This window comes from Gadus morhua, chromosome 8 (genome assembly GCF_902167405.1).
Source record: "Gadus morhua chromosome 8, gadMor3.0, whole genome shotgun sequence".
In the NCBI taxonomy this organism is placed as follows: Eukaryota; Metazoa; Chordata; class Actinopteri; order Gadiformes; family Gadidae; genus Gadus; species Gadus morhua.
The window spans coordinates 6,028,167-6,056,086 of NC_044055.1; the positions used below are offsets into that span (position 1 = coordinate 6,028,167).

General features: G+C 50.8%; 1 protein-coding gene across 1 annotated transcript; it reads left to right on the top strand.

Annotated features, from left to right (window-relative positions):
• Positions 1 to 942: 942 nt before the first annotated feature.
• wnt9a (wingless-type MMTV integration site family, member 9A) lies at positions 943 to 27,920 on the top strand. Its single transcript, XM_030363066.1, has 4 exons — positions 943 to 1,147; positions 19,045 to 19,304; positions 19,876 to 20,138; positions 23,393 to 27,920. The coding sequence occupies exons 1-4, from the start codon at positions 945 to 947 to the stop codon at positions 23,939 to 23,941; spliced, it is 1,275 nt and encodes a 424-aa protein (XP_030218926.1). The 5' UTR covers positions 943 to 944; the 3' UTR covers positions 23,942 to 27,920.

Here is a 27,920-nt window from a genome sequence, read left to right on the forward strand (position 1 = left end):
GACTACACAGTCCTCTTCCAATTCACTGTGTTGCTGACATTTCAATGGCCACAGTATACATAAATGATCAAAGTAAATGCAATCAAAGTAATCACTGATGTAAAATAAGGCCCAGCCTTATTTTGGACACTTCAGCCACTTGTGTCGAAAGCGTTATTCTAAATACCTGTGTGGATGATTCATCTAATTGACCAGTTGATATATGCTTTCAAGATGACATTGTGCTCAGTGATTAAAGGTTTCATTTCAGCTCTTGGGAAACAGCCTGCAGATATGCCTGCTGACAAATTTCCTTGTCTCATTGTGAACTGCATGTGAACCCCCCGTCCGTGCGTGTGTTGCTCGGTGAACTGATCAGTGTTTCTTTCGAATGAAGGCAAGACTAGACTGATATTTAACTTCAGAGGCCAATCGTTAACCCAAATATTCTGGCCACATTCTGGGAACACCAAAAAGCGACTGGATGCTAAAACTTTCTTTGTTACATCATATACATTTTTTGTACATGATGCAAAGCAAAGGCATACAGTATGATAAATATTGAAAGGCATAACATCTTGCTTTTGTGGTGCTGTTGCAACGTAAGCCATTAATGCCAATCATAAATTCGCGTAGCTGCCATCGGGAATGAACGCAGCGTAAATGGACGATGACTGATAACAGAATCAGTCGAGGCATATCCCGATCTCTTTTTCCTTCTCTCTCTCTCTTGCGCGCTCGCTTTCTCTCTAACTCTCTCTCTCTCTCTCTCTCTCTCCGCAGTCTGTCTCACTCTCTCCCTCTCCCTCCCTCTCCCCCCTATTTCTCTCCCTCCCTCTCTTCTACCCCCTCTCTCTCCCCCCTCTCTCTCTATCTCCCTCTCCCCCTCTCTCACCCTCTCCCCCCTCTCTCTCTCCCTCCCTCTCTCGCTCTGTCCCTCTCCTTCTCCCACTTGCTCTCGGCTGATGGGAGGAGCGCAGCGCTCCACTCTGTATAAGAGGTACCGAGTGTTCAACAAGGGATCTTACACAGCTACTGAGGAGAAACGCAATGATCTGCCCCAGAGCCGCAGCAAAATGCTGGATGGACACCTACTCCTGGGATGGTTATCGTTCACAGTTATAGTCTATCTTCTCCACTTGCCTGGACCCACGACAGCATATTTCGGGTAAGGATGGCACCATTCACATGAACGCAGAAAGGGGATAGCCTACTCTCATCGCAATCAGAATAATACCACCAAACGTTGCTGTTGGAGTATATCTCGTAATGTTTTGCTTTTGATGGGAAAACGATGTTTTCACCTTACTTTGGTAGATTGTGATAAAGTGTTTATCGGTGATGCAGTCTGAGCGTAATTGTGATTTAAGTCGTGTCCACCGTGCGTAAAGTGCCTGCGCTAGCTCGCAGCAGGGGGTAACAGGTTGCAGGTTGCTTTGCAATAACCTTGGCGAACGAGTTTTGATTTGACGGTTTCTAAACAGCAAACCGCCAGCGGCAATTCTTAATCAGCACTACTTGTGCAGTCTATAACAGGCATCCACACATGAAATCAATTCATTGAACGTTAGAAAGTCGATCTTATAAACTGCTATGGAGTCCACTATATTGGATTCTGCCCTGAGAGTGTAAATGCTTGTGGACAGTTTTGGCAGGGTCCCATTAGTATCCAAAGAAAAGTTGACTTGACTACTTTAGAGACAGGTGGGGCGAAAGCTCACCCTAACTGGCAACGCTTGAATGGCAGGTAGTGGTCTCGGGATTATTTGGATGAAACACTTGTAATATCAGATTCTCAGGCGGCTCAGAAAACAGACAAGGAGTAAAAAGGTGAGTTTAGGATTGGGTCTCAACAGCTGGAAACAATAAAGCGATCCGACTGACTGGTGGCCGAAACGTCTGCTCAGCTTGCACTGAAAAATTCCCCCATCCAGCACAAACATCAAAGAAAAAGCTGGCCAGCGATTTAAAAACTCCCACCAAGTTTAAAACAGTTTAAGCATGTGTTAAGGAAATTATCTAGAAGCGTTTTCTAATTCATACATTGCCATATCGGCAATGTTTAAGCATTCTGAATGTGAGCGCGCAAAGTAATTCATTCCCTCACAACGAGGAATATTTGCGTAAAAACACCGCATCAGGGCTGGAGACACGTCCGTCTGTCACTCTGGATCAATCTGACAGACGTCTACAAGTGTAGGGCCAGATTATTAGGCCCTAAAGTCTTCTCCGAGGAAGACAGCCTGTCAGGGGGGGAGGCGAGCAGGCGTGATTCAGCTGGAATCACCCTTTCTCTCTCCTCCCAGAATACAGTATCCAGTTCTAGTGAAAACAAACAACAATGATCATCTGGTTCTTCCTCCGGCGCTGATACTCCATCGTGCTACAACAACACTTTAGCACGGATCCCGTCTCTGGTACCGTGTAGCGTTTCCAATCGTTGAAACCGTGCAGTCGACTATAATTACAACTCAAGCGTCCCCCGTAAAATCACACTCTTTTGGCATTGTTAGCCGGCAGCTCTTGGGAACAGAGACGTGGGTGGGACTTGATCAACATGCATAGCCCCCCCCCCCCCCCCCCCCCCAAGTGTCTTTGTGTGTTGATGGATGTTATGCGTTCACTCTGTGGCTTCTTGGAGCCTGTATACTGTAACGTGATGAGAGCCTTGGAGGCATTCCAACAGAGTCAAACTGCTAATGGCAGGTATTAGAGTTGTACATGTTCCAAGAGTGTTGGGTGATAAGGACTGTTGTTACTTTTGGCATCTTTGCTGAGCAGTAGTAAACCCCCCTCGATGCACACACACACACACACACACACACACACACACACACACACACACACACACACACACACACACACACACACACACACACACACACACACACACACACACACACACACACACACACACACACACACACACACACACACACTCCTCCAGGAACTGAATATTATGAAGCAATAAACTGTGATTCTGAGACCTTTCAAGGCTGCTAAATTAGGCTTTTGTCTCTAAGGGAGATTTATGGGTCCTGTTGTTTTATTAAAGGTACATAGGAGACCTCTTGAAGAGGATTGACCGAGACACAGCGCCAAAGAGCCAAATATAGCCATCGTAGAAAAACGACTTCCATCAGATGATCCAGTCCTGGCTGGACCAAACAGAGTCGAGGAAATGCTGACCGAATGTGTCAGCTGTTGGGGTTAATGTTCTGCCTTTGGGTGTTTTAATGAAGTTTTGTCATTAATGTATTGAGAGTGGGCTAGGCCAGCACAGAGCACCGGCTGGAGCTTTGACTTTGCACATACTTGCTATGATTCCTCAACAAAAAAAAATCGGTGTTTCTGCCCAATTTCAATGCAACGTCATCAACTATAAAACTCACACGAGTATCAAATGCCCTTGCTTTTCTCTCCTTCTCGCTCTCGCACTTACTCCTTTTTTCTCTCGCTCTGGCTTTCCCTCGTCTCGTCCAAGCTGAGTGTAATCCTCCACCAGTGTCACCCTTGGCACCCAGTATGCATTAAGGCTGATGTGCCAAACAGGCACTGGGACGGACTGGAATACGGACACGGCATATGTCTCAGCAATATGCATTCGCCCACTCGCTTCGCACTTCACTACAATTCCCTCGGCCAATACGTCTTCTAACTTTGGTGTCTGTTACGCAGAGACCCATATAGTATAACAATAGCACAGATATCTTATACTATGGGCTATAACAGGCCAGGGGTGTGGGGGTTTGGGCGGTTGTGGAGAGGATATGAACAAGTGTCAATGAATGATTTAGCCCTGCAGCTGAAGAACATGAGCCACGCTCCCAAAGACCTTGCCCAGGTGACACAGATACAGGCAAAGGAAATGTTACAGCCCCCCCTGTGGCCAACTTCCCAGGAATCAGACACCACTGACACGACCGGGGGGACAACGTAGCGAATTGGCGCGCCCGCGGCATCGCGGCAGTCCCGATAAACCGGCCCTTCAGCTGGAGGCGTCCTGGCGGCCTCTCGAGCTCCTCTGATTCGCTCCAGAGTAGACGGTCGATGTTGCAGACCCAATTTCCAAGAGTGCGGTGGGGAGCATAAGTGTAACGTAAACAACCTTCCCTGTTTGCCCGTAGCCGGCAGCGCCGAGGGCGGGGCAGCGGGATTCCTGGCGTAGTCACGCGCCCGCTTAAACTGTGATTCCTTTGCCACAAGAATGCGAACCCTCGGTTTCTACCACCCCCCCCGCCCCCCCCTCTCCGTTTTTATGCTGTTGTGGCAGGTGCTGGTCCTCGCTGAATCCATTATCATTAATGAGTCCCAATCAGAGGGTGTATCGGGTTTTCACTGCCCTGCGTTTTGAGGGGTTGCAGTGTGCCCCCGAGTTCATGGTTGTTTTCCTTCCGAGGGAACCCGTCAAAGGAGAAGGACGGCGATGATCGGTTGGATCCGTTGTCCGCCACCCTTTTCCCCGACTCCCCGCCCCTCGTCCGAGGCGGGACGCAGAGGCGTTCTAAGGAATGCAGAGTTTTGGTGGATGGCGCATGTCACTTTGTGGTCTTGTAAAGCTTGTGCTGTGTGCCAGCGCTCACCCCAAGCCCTGAGTTTGTTTTTGGTTCATTTCATGTGCGACACATACAGGAAGGCAGCCCGCAGCCCTTCAGCAGGGCTTTACCCGGCACTGGCTGCAGCAGACGCAGAAGCTCATTAGCTGGATAACAGGGCGCACAGTGGTCTGCTATCATGCTTTGTACAGGGTACTTGATTATTGCGACATGCATGAGCACCCTATCATTACTTTCTTCTTTCGGCGTCCGTGACGTGAGGGCCTTTCATTCGGAATGTAAACCCCATTAGACAAGGCAACAGGCCAAAAACAACACAACACAAAACGGGATGTGTGTAAATTGACTTTGGGTTGAGCAAATGTTCCCTTTGATAAAGTGAAAGATATGCAATCTATCCTATTGAAGCACTTCCTGGTGTTAATAATCCCGTAGGTGCTATACGGCTCGATTTTTCTTTTGTCTTCTGTCTGAACTTGTGTGCTCACGAGGACAACACAGACGCAACATCGCCACGGCGATAGTGGCCCCGTGTAAACATTCCCTTTGGGCCTTCATATCCTCCTCCTCCTCCTCCTCCTCCTCCTCCTTCCCGTTTTGACTTCTTCTCCTCCTACTCCTCCTCTTCCTCCTCCTCCTCCTCCTCCTCCTCCTCCTCCTCCTCCTCCTCCTCCTTCCCTTCCCGTTTTGTCATCTCCTTCTCCTGCTCCGGCTCATGTGCCCTCGTCCGCCCATCGCCGTGGTTTCACCCAGCGTTGCCGGGGTTGATTACGACTCATTAGGAGCAGCTGAGTTAACGCGGGCCCCGGACTCCATGCCACCACCCCACAGCAGACGACGGCGGCGGTGGCGGCGGCGGTGGCAGGCATCTCATTACCGGGGCCTTAAGGACTGATTAGCCGCGACATGCCTCAGGCCCGGAGCACCACCCGAGAGGTGGAGAGAGAGTGGAGAGAGAGTGGGGGAGAGCGAGACCAAAAGAGAGAGAGAGAGAGAGAGAGAGAGAGAGAGAGAGAGAGAGAGAGAGAGAGAGAGAGAGAGAGAGAGAGTGGGTGAGAGCGAGACCAAAAGAGAGAGAGAGAGAGAGAGAGTGGGGAGAGAGAGAGGCTGAGTGAGAGAGAGAGAGTGGGGGAGAGCGAGACAGAGAGAGAGAGAGAGCGACAGAAAGAAAGAGAGGGATTTCCCGACTTTCATAGGATATCCTGTGGCTGCAGCCACGCCTCAAAGGGTATCGCTTTACAGTGAGCCCAGCAGATAGGATTCTCCCAGCGCCGGCCGGCTGATGCCTCGGTCCGGCTAGATCCTGTAAGGCCCGGAGGCTTAAGACAACAGGCCGCACGTCCCCTGGCCTGCTTTGTTTTTGTTCTAGGTCCCTGGTTTGATATTCCAGGATTTGAAGCTGAGCCCCTCAGGGTTTAGGACAAGGCCCCCATACCCCCGTCCCGCCCCCCCCTCGTTGGGGGCCGTGTTGTTGTCTCTATAGGAAGAGCGGGGGGCTGGGGGGGAGTAGGCTGTTCCTCCAGGCTCCACAGGGGGGCGCAGTCACTTCTGGGAGGGGGGAGGCCCCCGCTACTCCATCAGCACTTTTGGAGACCCCCTTAGTGTTACCTTAGGAGAGTGGGAAGTGTGGTGGGAAAACACAGCATCTGAAGGGGGCCCACGTCATCGGAACGCAGTTTATTTTTAATGTGTTTAAAGTAAACATCTCGCTCTTTTTTAGGTTTGAGATGCAATTATTTAAAAAAGAAATGAGGCGGCGTTTGATTCACACTGTGGCTTTGATTTGATCCTTTTTGCGTGCACAGGTTTTGAGAGTGGAAGCATTGCCTCTTGTGCACCGAATACTGAATATATTCTTTCGCCAAAAAACGCATTTCTGGCCGCAGTGAGCACTGCGGCACAAATCCATTTTTTTTATAGGGTTTATGATCCGGGGAACGTTTTGGGTACACAGCTTTGTTATGAAGGTGCTAGCGGTGTGTGTTGTGGGCTGCTCGGGGCTCATACTGTATAATGATACGGTTGCACTGTATATTTTGAAGATTATAGGTTTCACTTAGGGCCTTTTAAACTGTTCAGCTCCGGCCTCATTCATATTCAGAGGAACTGACGACGCTGGTATCACCAGAGTGGCGAGGCCGGAGACCGCAGACCGAGCCTGTATTGGACTTTAAGGAGCAGGTCCGGGGTCGGTTCCGCTGGCGGTGAGCCCTCGCACTACCGGGTAATCAGCTGGGGAGGAAACCCTCTCTTTCAAGAGAGAGAGGGGCGGTGGCGGCCGTGCATAACGACCTTTACAGATGGGACACATCGGGAGTCCTAATGTGAACAACAGGAAGGTCCATAAAGACTTATGATGGTCTTAAGTCTCGCGGTCGGGGGGGGGCGATTGATCACGTGACGCTTGTTAGCGGGATATATACAATGTCCTGTGTTTTTCCATCGCAGACCGCGGGGGCTAGGTTTCCTGGCCCTGGAAGAACCGAAGACATATGACTCTTGGCAGTTGCCTGAGCCCCACCTGGCACAGACAAAACGGAATTGAACGCTCTTCCTGTGCACACGGCATAAGTTAGCATGAGCCATTATGAGCCGGGTGGTCGCGATAGATTCGGTCCGTTGGAACCACTTCTCTGTGAATTGATTACCCTCCCCTGACAACACATAAATTACCCAGAGCGCCCGTAACAAATCGGCCGAGGTGATTGATTGCCGCAGGGAATGATCTCGACGAGTCATTCTTGCTTGTGTTTCCACAAAGGGTCCCAGATATGGGTTTTTGAACCCTCTATCTCGAGGGGATCTTGGGTAAACACGCAACTCCTATAGAGGCGCTGACCTCACATGCACTCCCAGTGGCTCTCCTGTCTGTGTTGGCCAACTGGGTGTTATTACACAGACTACAGTCGCCCCCCCCCACAGGACGAATTCAACAGCGGAGCCTCTCTGTATTAGTGATATAACAGCCGCAGGTTTGTGACTGTCGTGTAAATCGGGCTGAGCACTTGTCACACAAACACACACAAACACACACACACACAGGCATTAACGCACACACCAACACACACACACACACACACACACACACACACACACACACACACACACACACACACACACACACACACACACACACACACACACACACACACACAGACACACACACACACTGTGGTATCCCGGTGCTCGGTTGAGCCGGAATCCACGTACAAAACTCGCTCGGCATTGGGGTTAAAGCCATGGCAGGCATTTATTTAACAATCAACTTAACTCAAACAATCAAAGAAGGAGACGTGGTCTCTAGAGCCTCCGTGGGCCTCTAGGCTCTCTCACTGCCACGAGCCCTTCCTTCCTGCTCCCGACCCGTGCTGTGCTGTGCTGGTCCTCCTCTTAAGATGGCTCCCGTGCTTTCGGCCAGGTGTCCCCCAATCACCCTGATTGGGGAGCCAAAAGGGCTGCTCTCCGTCGCCGGCTGGTGGGTGGGGGTGGTATATCCAGTCCTCCACGGTACCCCGGGCCCGTCCAGGCCGAGGACCACGTGGCGGGATGCCACACTCCTCCACCCTTTGTCCAAGCCCCAGGTAGCCGAGGGACCCGCCCAGGCAGGTATCTCGCCGGGGCCGGGTGTCTCCTGCGGTGCCGGCTGCGTCCCTCGCGGCAGCGGCGGCGGCGGCTCCTCTCGCAGCGGCGCCGGCCGCATCCCTTGCCGCGACGGCAGCCGCATCTCTCGCCTCGCCGGCGCCGGCTGCACCTCCTGCCGCACCGGCGGCGGCCGCACCTCCTGCCGCGGCGGCGACCGCACCTCCTGCCGCGGCGGCGACCGCACCTCCTGCCGCGGCGGCGACCGCACCTCCTGCCGCGGCGGCGACGGCACCTCCTGCCGCGGCGGCGGCGGCACCTCCTGCCGCGGCGGCGGCGGCACCTCCTGCCGCGGCGGCGGCGGCACCTCCTGCCGCGGCGGCGGCCGCATCTCTCCGGACCCGGGACTCCAGCGCCGGGTCCCAAAGCCGACGGAGAATCGGGCAGTCCCTCCCAATTAGGAATGGCACCGGGAGGTGTGGCACGACCCCTGCCCTAGCCGTGAACACCCCCTGTGGTGTCCGGACGACCACGTGGCAGGTCTGGTATGTTCGTGTGTCCCCGTGTACGCATGTCACCTCCATTGGTGACCCTTCCCTTCCCCCCGCCAGGTCGGGCCGGAGGAGGGTGACCATGCTGCCAGTGTCCACTATGGCCTGCGTCTGTTTGGACATCACTCTCGCAGGTACGGTTGGGCACCCGGACGCTTCCTTTGCCCAACATGTCGCCAGCATGCAGGGCCGGCCCGTCCCCACGTCCGCGTAGGTCGACGGCACTGTCACGTCCCGGTCTCGCGCTGCGGCCTCGTCTCGCGCTGCGGCGGCGGCGGCGTCCCTTGCGCCGGCGGCGGCGTCCCTTGCGGCGGCGGCGGCGTCCCTTTCGGCGGCGGCGGCGTCCCTTGCGGCAGCGGCGACGTCTCTTGCGGCAGCGGCGACGTCTCTTGCGGCAGCGGCGACGTCTCTTGCGGCAGCGGCGACGTCTCTGGCGGCAGCGGCGACGTCCCTTGCGGCTGCGGCGGCGTCCCTTGCGGCGGCGGCGGCGTCCCTTGCGGCGGCGGCGTCTGTACCGGGGAGCCATAGTGGGACCTTCGTTTTGCCCGCATCCTCCACCAAGTGTGGTATCCCGGTGCTCGGTTGAGCCGGAATCCACGTACAAAACTCGCTCGGCATTGGGGTTAAAGCCATGGCAGGCATTTATTTAACAATCAACTTAACTCAAACAATCAAAGAAGGAGACGTGGTCTCTAGAGCCTCCGTGGGCCTCTAGGCTCTCTCACTGCCACGAGCCCTTCCTTCCTGCTCCCGACCCGTGCTGTGCTGTGCTGGTCCTCCTCTTAAGATGGCTCCCGTGCTTTCGGCCAGGTGTCCCCCAATCACCCTGATTGGGGAGCCAAAAGGGCTGCTCTCCGTCGCCGGCTGGTGGGTGGGGGTGGTATATCCAGTCCTCCACGGTACCCCGGGCCCGTCCAGGCCGAGGACCACGTGGCGGGATGCCACAACACACACACACACACACACACACACACACACACACACACACACACACACACACACAGACACACACACACAGACGCTCACACACACACACCCGCTGACATACGGACAGGACGGATGCTGTTTGCAGTTGCCCCCGCAGAGTCAGCTCCTCTGGTGTGATTGTGTGTATAATCATCCATTGGAGATGCCATCGGCCCCACTGACGGGCCGGCCTCGCTTTGAAGAGGACGTCAATGATTCTCTAGAAGCTCCGTGGCTCCTTGAGTCACCCACAGAGTTACCTATACAGGAACCCGGCTCACTGGAGCGGAAAATTTTAACGCAGAACAAAAGACCTCTTTCCGGCGACAACGGTAGCACCCAGGCCGCCGCCGAGCGCAGAAAGTAGACCCTGTTGACTGTAGTGGCCGTTAATTAGTGATAACTCTTGCATGGCGGCCAAGGGCAGCTACTGTGGTGGGACTCAGGCTTGACTCCGTACGCCTGGTTTATCTAGAGAGTAACCGCAGAGGGCCAGCCTAGAATCAATGAACAAATCTCGGCATTAAGAAACTGTAATCTGCACACACCCCCAAATACTTAGAGTGGAGATTACCAGGAGTGTAGCTACAACAATTCAACTCTGCGTCTCTCTCTCTCTCTGGGTCCCTCTCTTTGGGTCTCTCTCTTCTCCCTCTCTCTCTCTCTCTCTCTCTCTCTCTCTCTCTCTCTCTCTCTCTCTCTCTCTCTCTCTCTCTCTCTCAGTCTCTCTCTCTCTCTCTCTCTCTCTCTCTCTCTCTCTCTCTCTCTCTCTCTCTCTCTCTCTTTCCCTCTTCTCTCTCTCTCTCTTTCTCTCTCTCTCTGGCTCTCTCTCTCTGGGTCTCTCTCTCTCTCTCTCTCTCTCTCTCTCTCTCTCTCTCTCTCTCTCTCTCTCTCTCTCTCTCTGGGTCTCTCTCTCTCTCTCTGGCTCTCTCTCTAGTTCTTTCTCTCTCTCTCTCTCTCTCTCTCTCTCTCTCTCTCTCTCTCTCTCTCTCTCTCTCTCTCTCTCTCTCTCTCTCTCTCTCTCTCTCTCTCTCTCTCTCTCTCTCTCTCTCTGGGTCTCTTGGTCTCTCGCCCCTGGTCAGATTCTCGTGTCAGCGTGTGCGGCGGATCGGTGTGAGTGCCTGAGCGTCGGCCCATGCGTGCGTCGGTGCTCGGGGCGCTCTGTGCCATGCCGTGGGCTAGAACAGCGGAGTCATGCGGACGGTCCCGGGGCGCCCAGTCTGTGCCAGTCACACAGTGACTGCAGACTGAGCCCCTGACCCGAGGAGCTGTGAGTTTCTCACATAGCAGTTAAACCTCTTACCGAACCCCATGCCTCCCCCCAGGGAAACCCAGGGAAACGCGCTCCTGCCGCTGCTGCTGACGAACCACCGCCACCACCACCACCACCGCTGATGCTGAGGCTATTTTAACTAAATTAGCAACTGTAGCTTCATAAGTAGATGTGTATCCATCAGTGACTGTAGCTTCATTAGTGACTGTAGCTTCTGTAGCTATTGTAGCACAAGCTAGCGACCTTAGCTTCTGTAGTGACTGTAGCTTCTGTAGTGACTATCGCCGGAGCTAGCAAATTTAGCAAATTTAGCTTCTGAAGCGACTGTAGCTTCTGTAGCGACTGTAGCTTCTGTAGCGACTGTAGCCGAAGCTAGCGTCTGTAGCTTCTTTCACTTCTGTAGTGACTATCGCCGGAGCTAGCAAATTTAGCAAATTTAGCTTCTGAAGCGACTGTAGCTTCTTAAGCGACTGTAGCTTCTGTAGCGACTGTAGCTTCTTTAGCGTCTGTAGCTTCAGTATTAACTGTTGCTTCTGTAGCCACTGTAGCATTTTTAGCAACTGTTGCTTCTGTAGCCGCTGTAGCATTTTTAGCAACTGTAGCTTCTATAGCTTCTTTAGCGACTTTAGCTTCAGTAGCGACTGCTGCTACCGCTGCCAAATCCAATAAATTAAATACTGGGGGCGGGGGTTCAAAAATGAAAAGGCTAAGAAATGTTTAAATTAATTTCACTGAGATTTAGCCAGTTCAACCTTTCTTATTTCGCACCATACAGTAAATATGCTACTACATGCCTGTATTTAGACTGATTTAATCTACTACATGCCGTTCATCTTGCCTACAATAAACCTGTATGAATTTATGAATTTTCTGATGTTTTTTACTGCCAACAAAACGACGACCTACTAATGACGTTTGCATGCAGACCGCCCACTGGAAAGAAAGAAAGAAAATATAAATAGTGCCCGCTGGAGTCGGCTGGCTGTGAACGACATGACCCTCGGGGGGACAACATATGACATAACGGCTGGTCACATCCTGGTGAGCTCAGCTGTTTCAGATAGGGGACTTCCCCTCTTACAGGGTGAATAGCAGCACTTGTACCCTTTCACACCCCCCCCTCCCCTCCCCTCACACACCCCCCAGTCCCGCCAGTGTGCCTTGGCTCATTACCCGGGTAATAACAATATTAACACGGTCTGAGAGAGAGCGGCCCGGGACACGCGGCCGTGTCGCTGTGCTTCGTCTGTCACCGCGCCCTCCCTGGTCGGTCAGCACTGGTCCCATCACTCCTGGGCTCCCCAACCCCGTGTCTAATCTTAGCCCCCTCGCCAACGGTGACGTAGCGCCTGCCAGCCCCGGCACCCCGCCCTGCCATGACGTAGTACTGTATATCCCTGATCCACGATTGATGGTGAAGAGAGCGCTACGAGCGGGTGGATGTGAGGACCGAGACGTTTGTTTGGAATGCGTCCAGAGTGATGAAGATGAATGGCGTCCGGGGTGATGGAGATATATCCCTGGTGTTGGAGACTCATTGCCCCGCGTCATTCAATTCAGTCCTGGGGAGGGTAGTCAAAGACAGGAAAGAAGATTCCTTACCTAACAGGAGCACAGTAATCCCAAATGATGTGACATGTGTGCATCCGACGACATTTTTATATTTAGGGGATTTTACTGACACTTTTATCCAATGTGACCTACAACCATACATTCAAACACTGATGGCGGAGTCAACCACGCATGGCGACAGCCAGTTTGTCGGGAGGAGTCACGGCTCCTTGCTCAGGGGTACCGCGACACTCCGGGGATTGAACTAGCAACCCGTTTGCCAGCCAAGCTGCTCTACCTCCTAAGCTACTGTCACCAACAGAAAAACTAGTAGTGCTGGAGAGTGGCCCTACACCTCAGTTTGAGTCTCCCACGATTGGTGGGAATCAAATGGAGCGGAAGTCAAATTGAGGAGAAGTACAGGGCTGGAGGCCGGGAGAGGCAGGAGGGTTGGGGAGGAAACGCAGCGATAAGGTTCTGGCCAGTTGCAGACCAATGTTTTTGGTCTGCATCCACACTCGCATGCATGCACACACACAAAGAACACACACACACACACACACACACATAATACATACATGCACCCTCAGAACACAGATACACACACGTACACGCACAGCACATACAGAACTCAGATGTACACACACAGACCATAGAGACCATAGAAAGGTACACACACACACTCACACACACACACACACACACACACACACACACACACACACACACACACACACACACACACACACACACACACACACACACACACACACACACACACACACACACACACACACACACATAGACATAAACTCCTAGCACACACATGCAGAACACACACATGGGCACGCAGAACACAGACACAGGCAGAGACACAGACACACATACGGACACAGACACACAAACACACACAAAAACACACACACACACACAAACACATACACACATACATACACACATACATACGTACAATACATACCTACAATCAGATGCAGAACACATTCATACACACACAGACACACACACTTGGCCTGTTCGCCTTATTTCACTTGCCTTATTTTCACTTCAAATCGTCCGATAAGTTAATGATTAACGCACACGTTACCACATTTGGACTATTTGCAGAATGAGTCTTGAGACTTGACATTTGGGAGTGGCAAGTTCAGAGCAACAGTATGTTTCCCATCATCTACCCAGCGACCACAGCCACAGGGTGCGGCCCCCCCGGACCCCCTAGGGTCACGTTTAGGGGTCCATGCACAGCCAGACGGGTGATGAGGAGGAGGAGGAGCAGGAGGAGGAGGAGGATGATGATGATGATGATGATGATGATGATGATGATGATGATCATGGTGGTGGTGGTTGGGGTCTGGTAAAAATACGGATTACCTCGAGAGGACAGGGAACGGGACGGGGAGAGTGCCGGGTAGGGGGATGGGTAGGGGCTAGGTAGGAGATGTGCAATGAGCCATCCTACATAAACTCAAAGCCGCCCGGCGTGTTGGAAAAACGGCTAGGAGGAGAGCGTCACGGCCAATGGGAGGCGCTGACAGACACCGAGAAAGGACTAAACAAACTCTGGGTACAAGACAGCCCAGTGTGGGTCGCGGGCGAGATTAGCTGCTTACAAGCCCGTCCATTCTTGTGTCTGTATGTATGTGTTTATGTGTGTGTGTGTGTGTGTGTGTGTGTGAGTGTGTGTGTACTGCTGTGTGTGTTTGTGTGTGTGTGGGGGTTGGGGTGTATACATCTATGTGTGTGTGTGTGTATTTGTCTATGTGTGTGTGTGTGTGTGTGTTGGGGGGGTGTATACGAGCGTCTATGTGTGTGTGTGTGTGTGTGTGTGTGTGTGTGTGCGTTTCTGTGTGTTTGAGTGTCTCTGTTGGGGTGTATACACCTATGAGTTTGTTTGTGTATGTGTCCATGTGTGTGAGTGTGTGTGTGTGGGGGGGGTGTATACGAGTGTCTATGTGTGTGTGTGTGTGTGTGAGCGTGGGTGTAGGTACATGCATGTGTGTGTGGAAAAAAAGCAAAGCTGAGCAAACATCAGCGAGAATCCCCGCCTGGCGTAGCATAATACATTATTGCGCGGCAACGGCGTCGGTGGGTGTTATATTCCAGTGTGTACTGTACGTTGCTGTGACAACAGCTTAAACATAAACAGCCGCGCGAAACAGGCCGTGACGTAAAAACATCGGGTAAAACTATTATTTTTTTTTACACTACTCCACCACGCTACATCACGTAGGGGTCCCGCACCCACCCCCCCCACCCCCCCCACCCCCCCCCACCCCCCCCCCCCCCCCGTCTTCGGACCCTCCAACCCCACCCCCGTCCTCTCTCTCTGAGCTTCACCTACGTCTCCACACACTTCTCCCCACACACACGGACGCGCTCGGTCGCACTCCGTCGAGTTGCCGAGACGCACGGTCGATTTTCTCCGGCGCTGTCGTAAACGATGTTGTCGTTTGGGTCCAACATGGCCGTCGAGGGGGGGGGGGGGGGGGTGGGGGGGGGGAGGCGAGTCAAACCCTAACGACTCTCTGACCAGAGAGAGTTGGGGTTGAGATCCGTCAGGGCCCGTATGTGGCCTTCCACCGAGATTTTCTTCTCCCTCTCCTTAACCCTGGCTCTTTTTCCAACCGAGCAAGTTCAATGAGTTCACACAGAAGCAAAGGACCCAGTGAAGTACGCCACACAGAAACCTTTAACTTTGTTTGTTCAGTGGGGAAGACCTTAGAAGAGTGCAGTGTGTGTGTGTGTGTGTGTGTGTTTGAGTGACCTTTATGGGTTTTTACCTTAAAGGCTACGCTCTCGAACGGAAGGCGCCTCCCGCCAATGTGATTTAAGGATAAAGTGTGGCTTAAATATCAACCCTCGCCCCCCCCCCCCCCCCCCCATAAGAAATGTATCCTAAATTTGGTAAAGAGACAGACGAAACATCTGTGATAGCGTTCAAACTGTCCTCCCAGTCCGGCACGAAGCGGAATCCTGCACCACACCGACTATGGCTGTTAGCGCCTCGCTCTGAACAGCTCAAGTGTTTCCCCCCCCCCCCCCCCACACACACACACACACACACACACTCACACGCACATGCGCACCACATGCGCATGCACAGAAGGACATACACACACGCACGCACAGCACACACACACATTCACACACACACGCACAGAAGGACCCAGACCCGCACACTAAGACACACACACACACACACACAAAGACACACACACATAAGAACACATACACGCAGAAACATATGCACATACACACACAATGAAACACACACACACACACACAGGGACAAAGACATGACACACTCACACACAACACACACCCACGCGCACACACACACACACACGCACGCACGCACGCACACACACACACACACACACACACACACACACACACACACACACACACACACACACACACACACACACACACACACACACACACACACACACACACACACACACACACACACACACACACCCCAGGCCATCTTGGAGCAGCCCTTTGTGTGGACGCCACGGAGACAGTAGCGCTGCGTCGTCTTGTCTTCTTTGGAAAGGCTCCAGCTCCCCGCCTCAGACAGACAGACAGACAGACAGACAGACAGACAGACAGACAGACAGACAGACAGACAGACAGACAGATGGACGGTGGGCCCACGTCAGCCACGCCGTCGGTAGTCACTTTAATGAACCCCCTCCTTTTTCGGGAGTGAAGCTGGGGCTGCGCGGGGGCGATCCCGCCTGGCACGATGCGCGGTGGCGCCCGCGCGCAGCCGAGGAATGTGTGGTGGCGTAAACCGTAATGACGCTGAGTAGTACATCAGGGGTCCAGCAGCCTCGCCCCCGCCCCCGCCGCCCCCGCCCCCCTCCCCTGTGGGGATAAACACGGGGAGATTAATGGAGAATTCTGAATTTAGATTAATCTTCGGTCGGGGTGGAGGTGGCGCCTTGACTTTCACATTGTTGTGAGCCTCCCGCTGACACTTCGAACGGCATTAGACAGGTGATCCACATGGGGCTGCTCACTGAGAACTTGGATCCCAGCCGGTGTTGGAGGCACGCTTTGGAACAGTTGTCAATCATATGTAACCCAGTAGCTCCGTTTAGAGCGTGTTTGTTTTGGCACCTTGCGTAATACACTTCCACTGGAGTCGTGCGGCGGCGGAGTCGATTGAATTAACCAATAAGGGGGGAGAAAGAAAACTTTTTTTGCAGTCTCGTCGTCCTCGTGATACTTTGCACGACTTTCTAGATGAAAACACTCTAGATGTTGTTTTTTGGTCCTCTCTTGTCTGTTGCCGAGAGAGAGAGAGAGAGAGAGAGAGAGAGAGAGAGAGAGAGAGAGAGAGAGAGAGAGAGAGAGAGAGAGAGAGAGAGAGAGAGAGAGAGAGAGATGTGTCATTTACAAGACACAGCTTGCCACAATTCCAGTTGACATTTGCAGTCGTCAGGCAAGTTTAGGAAAAGGCAAACATGTTGTGAAAAAAGGAAAGGGGATTGACCCGACCTTATGCATCTGTATTCTGTTGTACTTATAATAACATATAATAACATACCTGCGTCACCAGATGATGCGATTGCAGTGGCTCCATCCCTTGGATCAAAAACAAGTACTTAAATACAGACAAAATACATGCATTGGCTCAACAATTTGAAACGGGCACCCCGTTGACACGTGCTATCACATAATGAAAGGAAGCACATGTATTTCCCCTTAACCTCAGTGTGAGCGTAGCACATACCGCGGTGAGCGCTGTGTGCATATGGTGCATCTAAAATAACCTCAATTAAGACACATTGCTTTCTGCGACACACAAAAGGAATTTGTCACTCAGTCTGCATGCCCGGGAGCACCGTGTGATGCGTCATGTGTTGTGTTCTCTTCCGAGAGGCGAACGAAAAACCACCGTAACCGACTTTTTATGGCAGAGGCCGGGGCAGGCAGGATGGATATAAAAAGCCTCGCTTCGTTGCCACTCTTAAGGGGTGGGGATTGCGTGTCGAAGGCTTTCGTCACCACGATGCCAAGTGCAACAGCACTTGGGTGAGCCGTTGATATTAGAGGGCCCGAGTCCATTCTGATGAATATCGACTCGCTGTATTGCCAGCGCGAGCGCAGAGCCACGTGGATCCAGCCGTTCTCCGGTTTACCCCTCTTCGAGGTCCGAGGGGGTAAAAAATAGGCCTCGAAATTACGCATAATGAAGGACCGCCGTGCCAACCCGGGCTGTCAGTCTGTGTGACCATTTTGGTCCCGGTCCCCCGGTCAAGTCCCGAGTGTGTTTATGAAAGTAACGCTCTGCTTTCCCCATCACGACCTCACAACCTCAGGACGCTCGCCCCCGCCTTGGTCGCCAGCCGTGTGGCAGATGTCGCTTGTGTGCGTGTGTGTGTGTGTGTGTGTGTGTGTGTGTGTGTGTGTGTGTGTGTGTGTGAGTGTGTGTGTGTGTGTGTGCTGGTGTGTTTTATGTATGCGCTCCTTTAAATACACCGGGCTGGATGTAGCGCGACTCCACCACATGTTCTCTGGTGCCTCCGCGTTTAGAACCAGACGGTTTTGGTCGCTGTGCGTCCAACGGACTGCAGCCCTGGGGAGGAGAGAGCCCCCCAAACACTGACTGGGGGGCATTTACCATGGCAGTAAGGGTGGAGGTGGAATTGGGGGGGGGGGGGGTAGTATGGCAGTAAGGTCGGAGGTCGCGGGGGGGGAGTTTGGGGGGGGGGGGGGGCGTTTAGTATGGCAGTAGGTTGATTCTATAAGCAGAGTGCTAATCCGTTGTATTTTAATCTATGCTGCTGAGAGAGGCCTTTCGCCCGCACAGAACAGACTCCCGATACTCACCCATCTACCGTTCCACATGCCTGCGCTGTCTCTGTCACGTTCTTTGTGTTCAGAGTATGTTGTTTGGAAACCCGCACCCCCCCCCCCCCAAGTTCGCCACCAGAACGGTCTGCTAGTCACAATACACACGACCAGACCCTCTCCAAGTGCTGCGCTCAACACTTCAGGCTAACAACAGGCTGCTATCGCCTCTGCTGCCTCTGCTGCTGTCGTGACTTGCCTTGGCGGTGTGTGTGTGTGTGTGTGTGTGTGTGTGCGTGTGTGTGTGTGTGTGTGTGGGTGCATGCACGCACGTGTGTGTGTGGGCGTGTGTGTGTGCGTCCGTGTGTGTGTGTGTGTGCATGCGTGTGTGCGTGCGTGCGTGCGTGTGATGATGATCTCAATCTCTTAAAAAAAAAACGAAACCACTGAACCTCTCCGCGCGGCACTGGACCTCGCTTGCCTCCATTCGAACATTAACCCGAGCGGAGTACACCTCCTGACCGGTGTGTGCACCGTCGCCCTACGACGCTGTTTATGTAGTATATCTAACAAGTCTCATTGTTTATACAGGAAGCCCAGCATCCTGTGTTTTATTGGAGACGTTATCGGGATTTTTTCCACTCCCTCCCCCCTTCGTTCTGACCGCCCTGCTCACCGTGTCTTTGTGTGTGTCTGTGTGTGTCTGTGTGTGTCTGTGTGTGTCTCTGTGTGTGTCTGTGTGTGTCTGTGTGTGTCGCCGTTCCAGGTTGACAGGTAATGAACCCCTGTCCATCCTGCCCCTGAGCTCTGCACCGGAGGAGAACGTGGGCCGGGCCCACTACAAGCTGTGCGACCGGCTGAAGCTGGAGAAGAAGCAGCGGCGGATGTGCCGGCGGGACCCGGGCGTGGCCGAGACCCTGATGGAGGCCATCAGCATGAGCGCCCTGGAGTGCCAGTACCAGTTCCGCTTCGAGAGGTGGAACTGCACCCTGGAGGGCCGCCACCGGGCCAACATCCTCAAGAGAGGTGGGTGGACGTGGAGGGTGGAGGGTGAGGATGTGTCTTGTGGGTGAGGATGTGAGTGTGGGTGATGAAGATGTACGGTTGATGATGTGAGTGTGGGTGATGATGAAGATGTACGGTTGATGATGTGAGTGTGGGTGATGAAGATGTACGGTTGATGATGTGAGTGTGGGTGATGATGATGTACGGTTGATGATGTGAGTGTGGGTGATGATGATGTACGGTTGATGATGTGGGGGTGAGGACGTGTAGTGTGGATATGGATGTGCATGATGATGTGTAGTGTGGATTTGTTAATGTGGATGTGGGTGTGTGTGTGTTGTTGGATGTGTAGTGTGGTTGATGATGTGTATGGTGGATGTTTTAATGTGGTTGTGTGTGTTGGTGGATGTTAAGTGTGGGCTTGTATTGTGGATGTGAGTGTGGGTGTGTATTATGGATGTGTAGTGTGGTTATGCATTGTGTAGCCCCGTGTGGTGCGGAAGTGTATTCAAACCAGGCCCCTCCCCAACAACAAGCGGCCTCCTCCCCAGCTCTGTCTCGTCCCTCATCTCTCCGTCGCGTCCGTCCGCAGGCTTCAAAGAGACCGCCTTCCTGTACGCCATCTCCTCGGCGGGCCTGACGCACGCCATGGCCAAGGCCTGCAGCGCCGGCCGCATGGAGCGCTGCACCTGCGACGAGGCCCCCGACCTGGAGAACCGCAAGGCCTGGCAGTGGGGCGGCTGCGGAGACAACCTCAAGTACAGCAACAAGTTTGTCAAGGACTTCCTGGGCAAGCGCTCCAACAAGGACCTGCGTGCGCGCGTGGACATGCACAACACCAACGTGGGCATGAAGGTATGTCATGGAAATGGAACAGTGGCCACTCAATGTGCTTTTTTGCAATTTTGCCAAACATTCACCCATTCATGCGCACATTCACACACCGACGGCGTTGTCAGCCACGCAGGGTGACAGTCAGCTGGTTGGGAACAGTCAGGGTGAGGTGTCTTGCTCAGGGACATCTCGACACTCTCAGCTAGGAGGAGCCGAGGATCGAACCAGCAACCTTGCAGTTACCATCCGCCCGATCTATGTACGGCTCAGATCGGGCAAAGCGCTCCTCATGTGCTCTTCACCCGTTCTTCCCGCGTCCTTCCCGCGTTCTTCATGCGTTCTTCACACGCTCTTCAAGTGTTCTTCATGCGTTCTTTACGCAGGTGTTGTTGCGTTGTGTTGTTATTGGACACAGTGGTGTTGTGCACAAGGGTGTTGATGGTTAAGAGCAGAAGAAGAAGAAGAGGAATGAACAACGAAAATGTGAAGCGCAGTGCACATCTGTGTAGGATATCACAACTTGACCGCAACAATGTAAACTTTCCGTTGTTCTACTAACAGGCTGATGAATCTCAGTTGGTTCTCATTATTATTTAAACTATGTCACTGCATGTAGGTCACATAGTTATGTCATGAATAAGTACATGCTGACCAATTTTGAAAGGACACTGTAGACACATTCGCTATCTTCAATAGTTAATAGTTAGTATAATCTGTCGTTTTATTCGTCAGACTTCTATTTACCTCAATGAATGAATGTTGAAGTTTTAGGTGCGACGCAAGCCATGCACTCTGGCCCCGGTCTTAGTTTGATCTGTTTCAGTCGCGGGGGTCAGAGTTCATACGGAGTGTTTCCATAGAAACATAAATGCTGACTAATTGCCTCCTTGAAGAGTTTGAATGGTGGGAAAAAAGTGATAGTGTGCTGTTAGGGAGAGTTCAATGAAATTGCGGAGAGATAAAGGACCTGCATTAAGAGCTAATCAGTTGTGTCCCTTATCCCGTGGAACAGGGATATGTTGCGGTATCAATGATTGTGTGTTTTTTTTTTTTCTAAGTTGAAGTTTAAACATAATGGAGCTATTAACTGACATGACCTTTCTGAGACGGCTCCTTGTTAACGCGGTCTGCTAAATTAGCAAAAGCTTTGAGAAAACGTAAATCAATACTTGGTTTGTCTTCTTAAAAAAAGCAGCAGTAACTGCTTCAATTTATGCTTTTGTCAGAGTTGTACGTGGCAAGGGAGCTGCGATTTATTTGTTTAAACCTTGGAATTGATTTTAATAGGAAAAACAAGCTGAAACGAGAATGGCCTTAACAGTCGGTCCAGGGTCAAACTCAAGGTCTGGAATCTGTTACTTGTTCTTGGATTTTTCGAATATCGCAGGCATTTTCATTTAAGTTTCAGAATGAAATATAGCAGAAGCACACTTCCAAAATATTAGGAGACACAAAACCATTCCCATAAGACCCATGAATACTCCTCCTTTCAGCTTGGCTCTCCCCAATCCCGGTCTCCAAAGACACAATATTTCATTAGTGATAAAAGATTTACAACACTGTTTTTGTTCTTCTCTCGTTTTTTTTCTTTTTCCTTTTTTTCCCCCTTTTAGTCTTCCTTGCACATGTAGTGAGGTGTACCACATTTTGGAATATATTCCCATATGGAGAACAAGTCTTGGAATGTGCTGGCCTTTGCACCCCCCCCCAGAAAAAAACTGAAACTTGTAAAAGCTGACATATCACATTTTCATGGTCTGCTTGTGTGGTGAATATGGACGGCCCATCCGTGCACCTCTCTCTGGCCACGTGTATAGAACAATCTCATATCCTATTCAGATGGAGACAATGGGATGCATCACACTCTGATCTGTATAATACACAGTCTTTCCTAACTAGCAAATGCAATAAGGAGAGTCATTATTCACAACCTTGTATCAAAGAATGTTAAGTGTGTGGAGTCAGGTTGATACAGTGATCAGTGTGGTTCTGATGTGTGTTCAGTGAAAAGAATAGGCCCCAGTGTTTGAGCTTGAAGGACTGCATCTAAGTAACAGGAACGCTCTTCAGCTTTTGCCCTGCACTTACTCATTATTACAGTTATTAACTTGAATAAAAAAAATGTCATCTGTGTATATTTTAAAAAAGATAAACGGTCTTCTGCCACCCACTGATATTATCCCCCCTCTTCTTGCTGTGATACGCCAGCGTTTAATTAGGTCCTCGCCATGTTTTACTGTTTTTAATTTAGCACAAGTAGATGCTAGCCTCTGATAGCACTCCTCTTAGACGGCTATCAGAGGGATCTTCCCATGCTCTGTACCTTCTAAAAACTAACCCCGCTCCGACTAACACTAATCATTAAACGGCTTAGAACACAGCCGGAGACGCTCGCCTTCTGAAACTCTGCTTACCAAACATGGCAGCGCGTCCTGAGAAACACACCACACACCGTGACTCAGCCTTTCCGGAACTCCCTCCCCCTCTCACGTTTAGCGTTTTTTATCCGATACCGATACCAGTATTCCTCCGTGTTGCCTAAAGTGCAGTATCTGTTATCGGCAAGGCTTGTGCCAATCCGATACCATCACATGACTAGCTAATTTAGTACGCAGGCAAAGAACATCACAAACACGTGCGGTGTTATGCTGTGTTCGTTAACGGTCAGAGGTGGAAAGTCGGAATGGGAAAAGTGTAATCTCTGACCTAGGTTTGTCAAGCTACCAAGTCGAAAAGCATGGATGCTCACGCTCAAAGGTCCCATGGCATGCCACCAGGTGTGGTGTGATTAGCCGGTACAAGCCGTTTTGGAAATCTGCCCCTTGTGACATCACAGGTGGGCGTGTCCACCTAGATGTGTGCTGGATAGATCAGTCTACCAGCCTACTCAGTGGACTGTAGCCAACGTTGCTCATCTATCCGTCACACATCTAATCGCACCACATCTGGTGGCATGCCATGGGACCTTTAACTACAATATACAAATGTATTACAATAATTATAGACAATAAATGTAAATGATCTAGTTCTGATAAAACAAATTGTCGACAGGAGGTGAACCGACTATACATTGCTGTCATCTTAAGAGAACCATTCAATAAGAAGAAGTGTCATTAGTATTTACAATGCTAGATGCTTCATCGGAATATACTTGGCCGATACTCAAGTTCAGGAATTGGTATCGATAAGGTAAAAACGGTATTGGAACATTTCCACTCGCATCGCTCTAAGCCTTTGCGTCTCTCTGTGTCCCCCGCCGCCCCCTCCCCCACCAGGTCATCAAAGCCGGGGTGGAGACCACCTGCAAGTGCCACGGTGTCTCGGGCTCGTGCACGGTGCAGACCTGCTGGAGGCAGCTGCTGCCCTTCCACGAGATCGGCAAGCAGCTGAAGCAGCGCTACGAGACCTCGCTCAAGGTGGGCAGCTCCACCAACGAGGCCACCGGCGAGGGAGAGATCTCCACCGGCCGGGGCCAGCAGCAGCAGCAGCCGCAGCAGCAGCAGCAGCAGCCCCCGCCACCGCCGCCGCCGCCGCCGCCGCCGCCGCCCCCCCCGCAGAACCCCAGCGACCCCATCCCCCGCACCATGGACCTGCTCCACATCGAGGACTCCCCCAGCTTCTGCCGGCCCAGCAAGTACTCGTCGGGCACGTCGGCGCGCAAGTGCTACAAGGACAAGAACTGCGACGCCATCTGCTGTGGGCGGGGCCACAACACGCAGAGCCGCGAGGTCACGCGGCCCTGCCAGTGCCAGGTGCGCTGGTGCTGCTACGTGGAGTGTAAGCAGTGCACGCAGAGGGAGGAGGTGTACACCTGCAAAGGGTAGCCGGGGTTAGGCCCCGCCCCCCTGTGTTAGGCTCCCCCCCCCTGTGTTAGGCCACGCCCCCTCCCCATGGACAAAAGCTCAAGGACTGTCGTAGGAGGAAGAGGAGGATGGGGACAGCGGCGGCTGTGTTTTTTTTTTGTGGGGGGGGGGGGGGGTAAGGGGGGGGTCTGGATTTTTTTATTTCCCGCTTTCAACACGAAAGGAAAATGCATAAGCATGACAGAGGCGGAGCTGATTGAGAAGCAATGAGCACTTTGACGGATTTCTGTGGGTGGGGTTGGTTTCATGTGTTCGTCCTGTGACACCAACCTACCCCCCCCACCCCCCCATCCCCGCCCCCGCCCCCGCCCCCGCCCCCGCCCCCGCCCCCGCCCCCGCCCCCGCCCCCGCACCCTCCCTCCGGCCATGCCCCGCCCTCCTTAGCAGACGACTGGGTCAAAACGAACAGCTTTTGGAAAGACAGTTTCTGCTGCCTCTTCTTCCGGACGTCTGACTGGAGAATCTGAGTCTGAAAGAAGTCTCGGCCCATTCAACGGGCGGGGGGGGGGTTGGGGGCGATGGGGGCGTCTGCTGCTGCAAAGACAATTATAACAATAGGCCAAGTTTGGACATTTCCCCGAATACCGAATGTGTGCGTGTTGTAGTGTTTTTTTTTCTCGGGATGAGTCCAGTATGTAAATATGTACGTGAATGTGTGTTACGACAGATTGTGGGACTTTGGCGGCTCGGGGGAGTTGGTCAAACGACAACTTCTCACAGCAATCCATAACTATATTCAAAGACTTCAAAGACAGGGTGTAAGAATTATTCTACACGCACATATTTACACTCACACACACATTGTGTGCTTGCATATATATATATATAGATATATATATATATAAATGTACATAAATTCAACTATATTGTAACGGTTATTATACAAGCCACTTATCTAACGATGCTAAAACAAACCACTAATCACACAGATGTCTCTCCGTTTGTGTGTTCTCGCTCCGTGCTCAGATAACTTTTGAAAAGACCCGACGGATCTGTCTCTCACTGTGGATAATTTATGAATCCTTTGGGAGCACTCTTCCACAAGGTGAAAAAAAATACTCAGTTCTCTCTTATTTTTTTTTTGTTTCGTTTCTTTGCAACAACGACGATAATAATAATAGTAATAATAATATATACAGTACCACAAAGCTGTTGGTGAATGCATATGACAAATATCATTTCTTTCTCCCCCATTTCCAATTATGGCCAATATTCTGGCCTTGAGCACGTCCTAGATGGCGTCCTAGGAAATGTTTGAAACCACTATACTTGGATTTGGCTGAGAGAAACAGCGATAAGTAAGTTTAAAATCGAGTTGAAATTGGAAAGACAACGGTGTCGCTATTCTGGCCCACACCCTCTGCTGACGGATCGTGATGTTTCCACTGTTGTTTGCCGTCGTTCTTGAGACGCGGACACCTGTTCAAGAGAAACTTTACAAAGGTGCAGAGAACATAGACGAACAAGAGGAATGTACCCCCCTTCTCCCTCCATCCCTGCCATTTCCCACCTTTTATTCTATCTTTGACAGCCTGATTGAGCCATATTTAACGTGTAGACTTGCACCACATTTATTGCTTGCGGTGTCCATGGTTCCGAGCGGTGTGAGTAAGTGCAGACGATACTGAAATTGAATTCTGGCATCTCTGCACCAACATTTCATAAAAGCTGAAGGCTAACAGTAGATTTATTTTGTATTATATTTCCCAAGAGCTTTATTTTTTAGCACATTTTGACACTCCTATTGTTTAGTGATCAAACATTGGACATTTATTTTCAAAAACGATTTGCAGTGCTGTGTTCTCTCAGAAGTCAGTGTAGTCCTCGTCATAAACCCAACAAAACACAAACTGAAATACTTCCGGTATATGGGTTAGGTCATTTGGACAATTGTGATTTTGTGCAATTGAGCACTGCATTCCTACATCCACAAACATCCAAATACAATATTTCATAATCAATTAGATAATCAAGTTATAAGATATGGACTCTTTCCTGACTTGGTTTTGGATGGGTGTGAATTAACTACTGAGTGAGAGATCCAGCCTTGTAATAAAGCCCATTTTTTCGCACTGAAACCCAAAAAGCCTTTAAATTCTCCTTAGTATTTAAATATCTGTATTTATGGATAAATATATACAGTACAGATTATTATTATTATTTTGTAAATAGCTATGGTTTATTCTCCTGTGGTAAAGACAAGAGTGAGGCACATGTTTAATCTCACAGGCAAGTTAAACAGCGATGGGTAGCAATAGGACTCAAGATGATGGCACTTGTTTCTAGAACAGAGCCTGCAATCGGCTGCCATCAGCGGACGGCCTGACGGGCTGACGCGACTCTAGAGATCACAATAGTGAACCTATCAGACCATAACCATTTGGAGGTGGAACATGAGCAAGAATGTCCTCAAGACTTCATGCTTGCTCAATGTCTCTTGTTTATTTTGTAAATTTTGAAGGCATTGAACGAACACAGTTTTGACTACATGTTCGAAAAAGTGACAGCGGCGAGATTTCTATTTGGAAAACCAAACCATGATTCCACACTTATAGAGATCATGCCTCAAGACTTGGGGGGGGGGAGGTGGGGGGGGGAAGCTGGCGTAGGGTATTTGTCCCGAGGAGACAAATTCCAAGCATTTCCGAGCAATTCCAAGCATGATATGAGCAGGCATGCCAAATAAAGGGCTGGTCAAAACATATACATAGAACTCTGCACGCTACATGGAAAACCATAATAGCTATGCTGGAAGCCCAGACATAAATGTCTGCTAGCCACAGCTCTCGGTGTGAGTGTCCTCAACACACGCCTGCCTAGCCCCAAGACTGAGGCTTTCTCCTATTAAACAGACTCCAAATTGTAAACAGGCGTGATCGGAATAACAATTGCATTCTCGGTGCATTTTTTGTCTGTGTTTGTTTCCACGTGTGTTTGTCTGTTTTTAAAGATTGTACATAGGTCTCTAACCCCAATCCCCCCCCCCCAGGCTAAAGAAGGAGCTTGATACATCAGTGATACACACCGTCCTCCATATTCAGTATAAAGTAAAAACCACATAGCACTGCGCTGTTGTCAGTGGGTCATGTACAAAACTATATTTTGTAGGCAAAAAATAAAAGAAAGATAAATTATTTTTTAAATATATTATGAGCATGTGTTCAGTGTAAATAACGTAAAAAGTCTAAACTGATTTTATATCCTGTATTTTTTACTCAGTCTATCTTTTTTTTCGCTTTTGTTTGGGTGTTTTTTTTATTTTGGGGTGGAGGTGTCGAGAAACAGCGTATTATTTTTAAAAGGCAAAATATCTTTTTTTGCCAGCCTGTTTTCATATTGATATATCCACTGCTCACAGTCATCTAAGCACAAAGTCGACTTCCTGTTCCTCTCCACACACACACTTACTGAACAGGATATTTCTGAAGGTAATCAAAAGCAAATCATGAATTGCCATTTCATTGTATTACACTTTTCGTTTCGTTTTGGACCATTTGTGCAGAATAACCATATTTCCACAAGGCACAAACTAATGACGATGTATGTGCTCCCATGTTCTTAGCCTGCATATAAAACCTTCTTCAACAAAACAATAATCAGTGACACCATATTTTACTGTCCCCCCATGAACATCCAACGCATATGTGTCTGGGGGGTCGTGTTACACATACCACTCCTCTAGGATCTGTGCTATGCAGTGTAAATAAACATGACAAAACGTGTGTTGCCCTTGGTTGTGATATTAGACCAACAAAGCAGTGTCCATGTTCACCTATTAATGTCTTATGGGAACCCTAAATTATTCTCCTCTACCTCATGTGTATAGCTTGTAGGTATAAACAGATCACAAATGACTGGTAAGAATGTATTTAAGTTATTTAACATCTTTGTATAACAAAGTCGAAAAAAATCTGAAATAATAAATGAATTTTTAAATTAC

What these genes read in the sequence shown, in the direction of transcription:
- wnt9a (XM_030363066.1), top strand. Translation starts at nt 945, where the DNA reads ATGGGAGGAGCGCAGCGCTCCACTCTGTATAAGAGGTACCGAGTGTTC. An exon ending in CCCACGACAGCATATTTCGG is followed by an intron (nt 1,148 to 19,044) that starts GTAAGGATGGCA and finishes TCGCCGTTCCAG; the next exon opens with GTTGACAGGTAATGAACCCC. An exon ending in GGCCAACATCCTCAAGAGAG is followed by an intron (nt 19,305 to 19,875) that starts GTGGGTGGACGT and finishes GTCCGTCCGCAG; the next exon opens with GCTTCAAAGAGACCGCCTTC.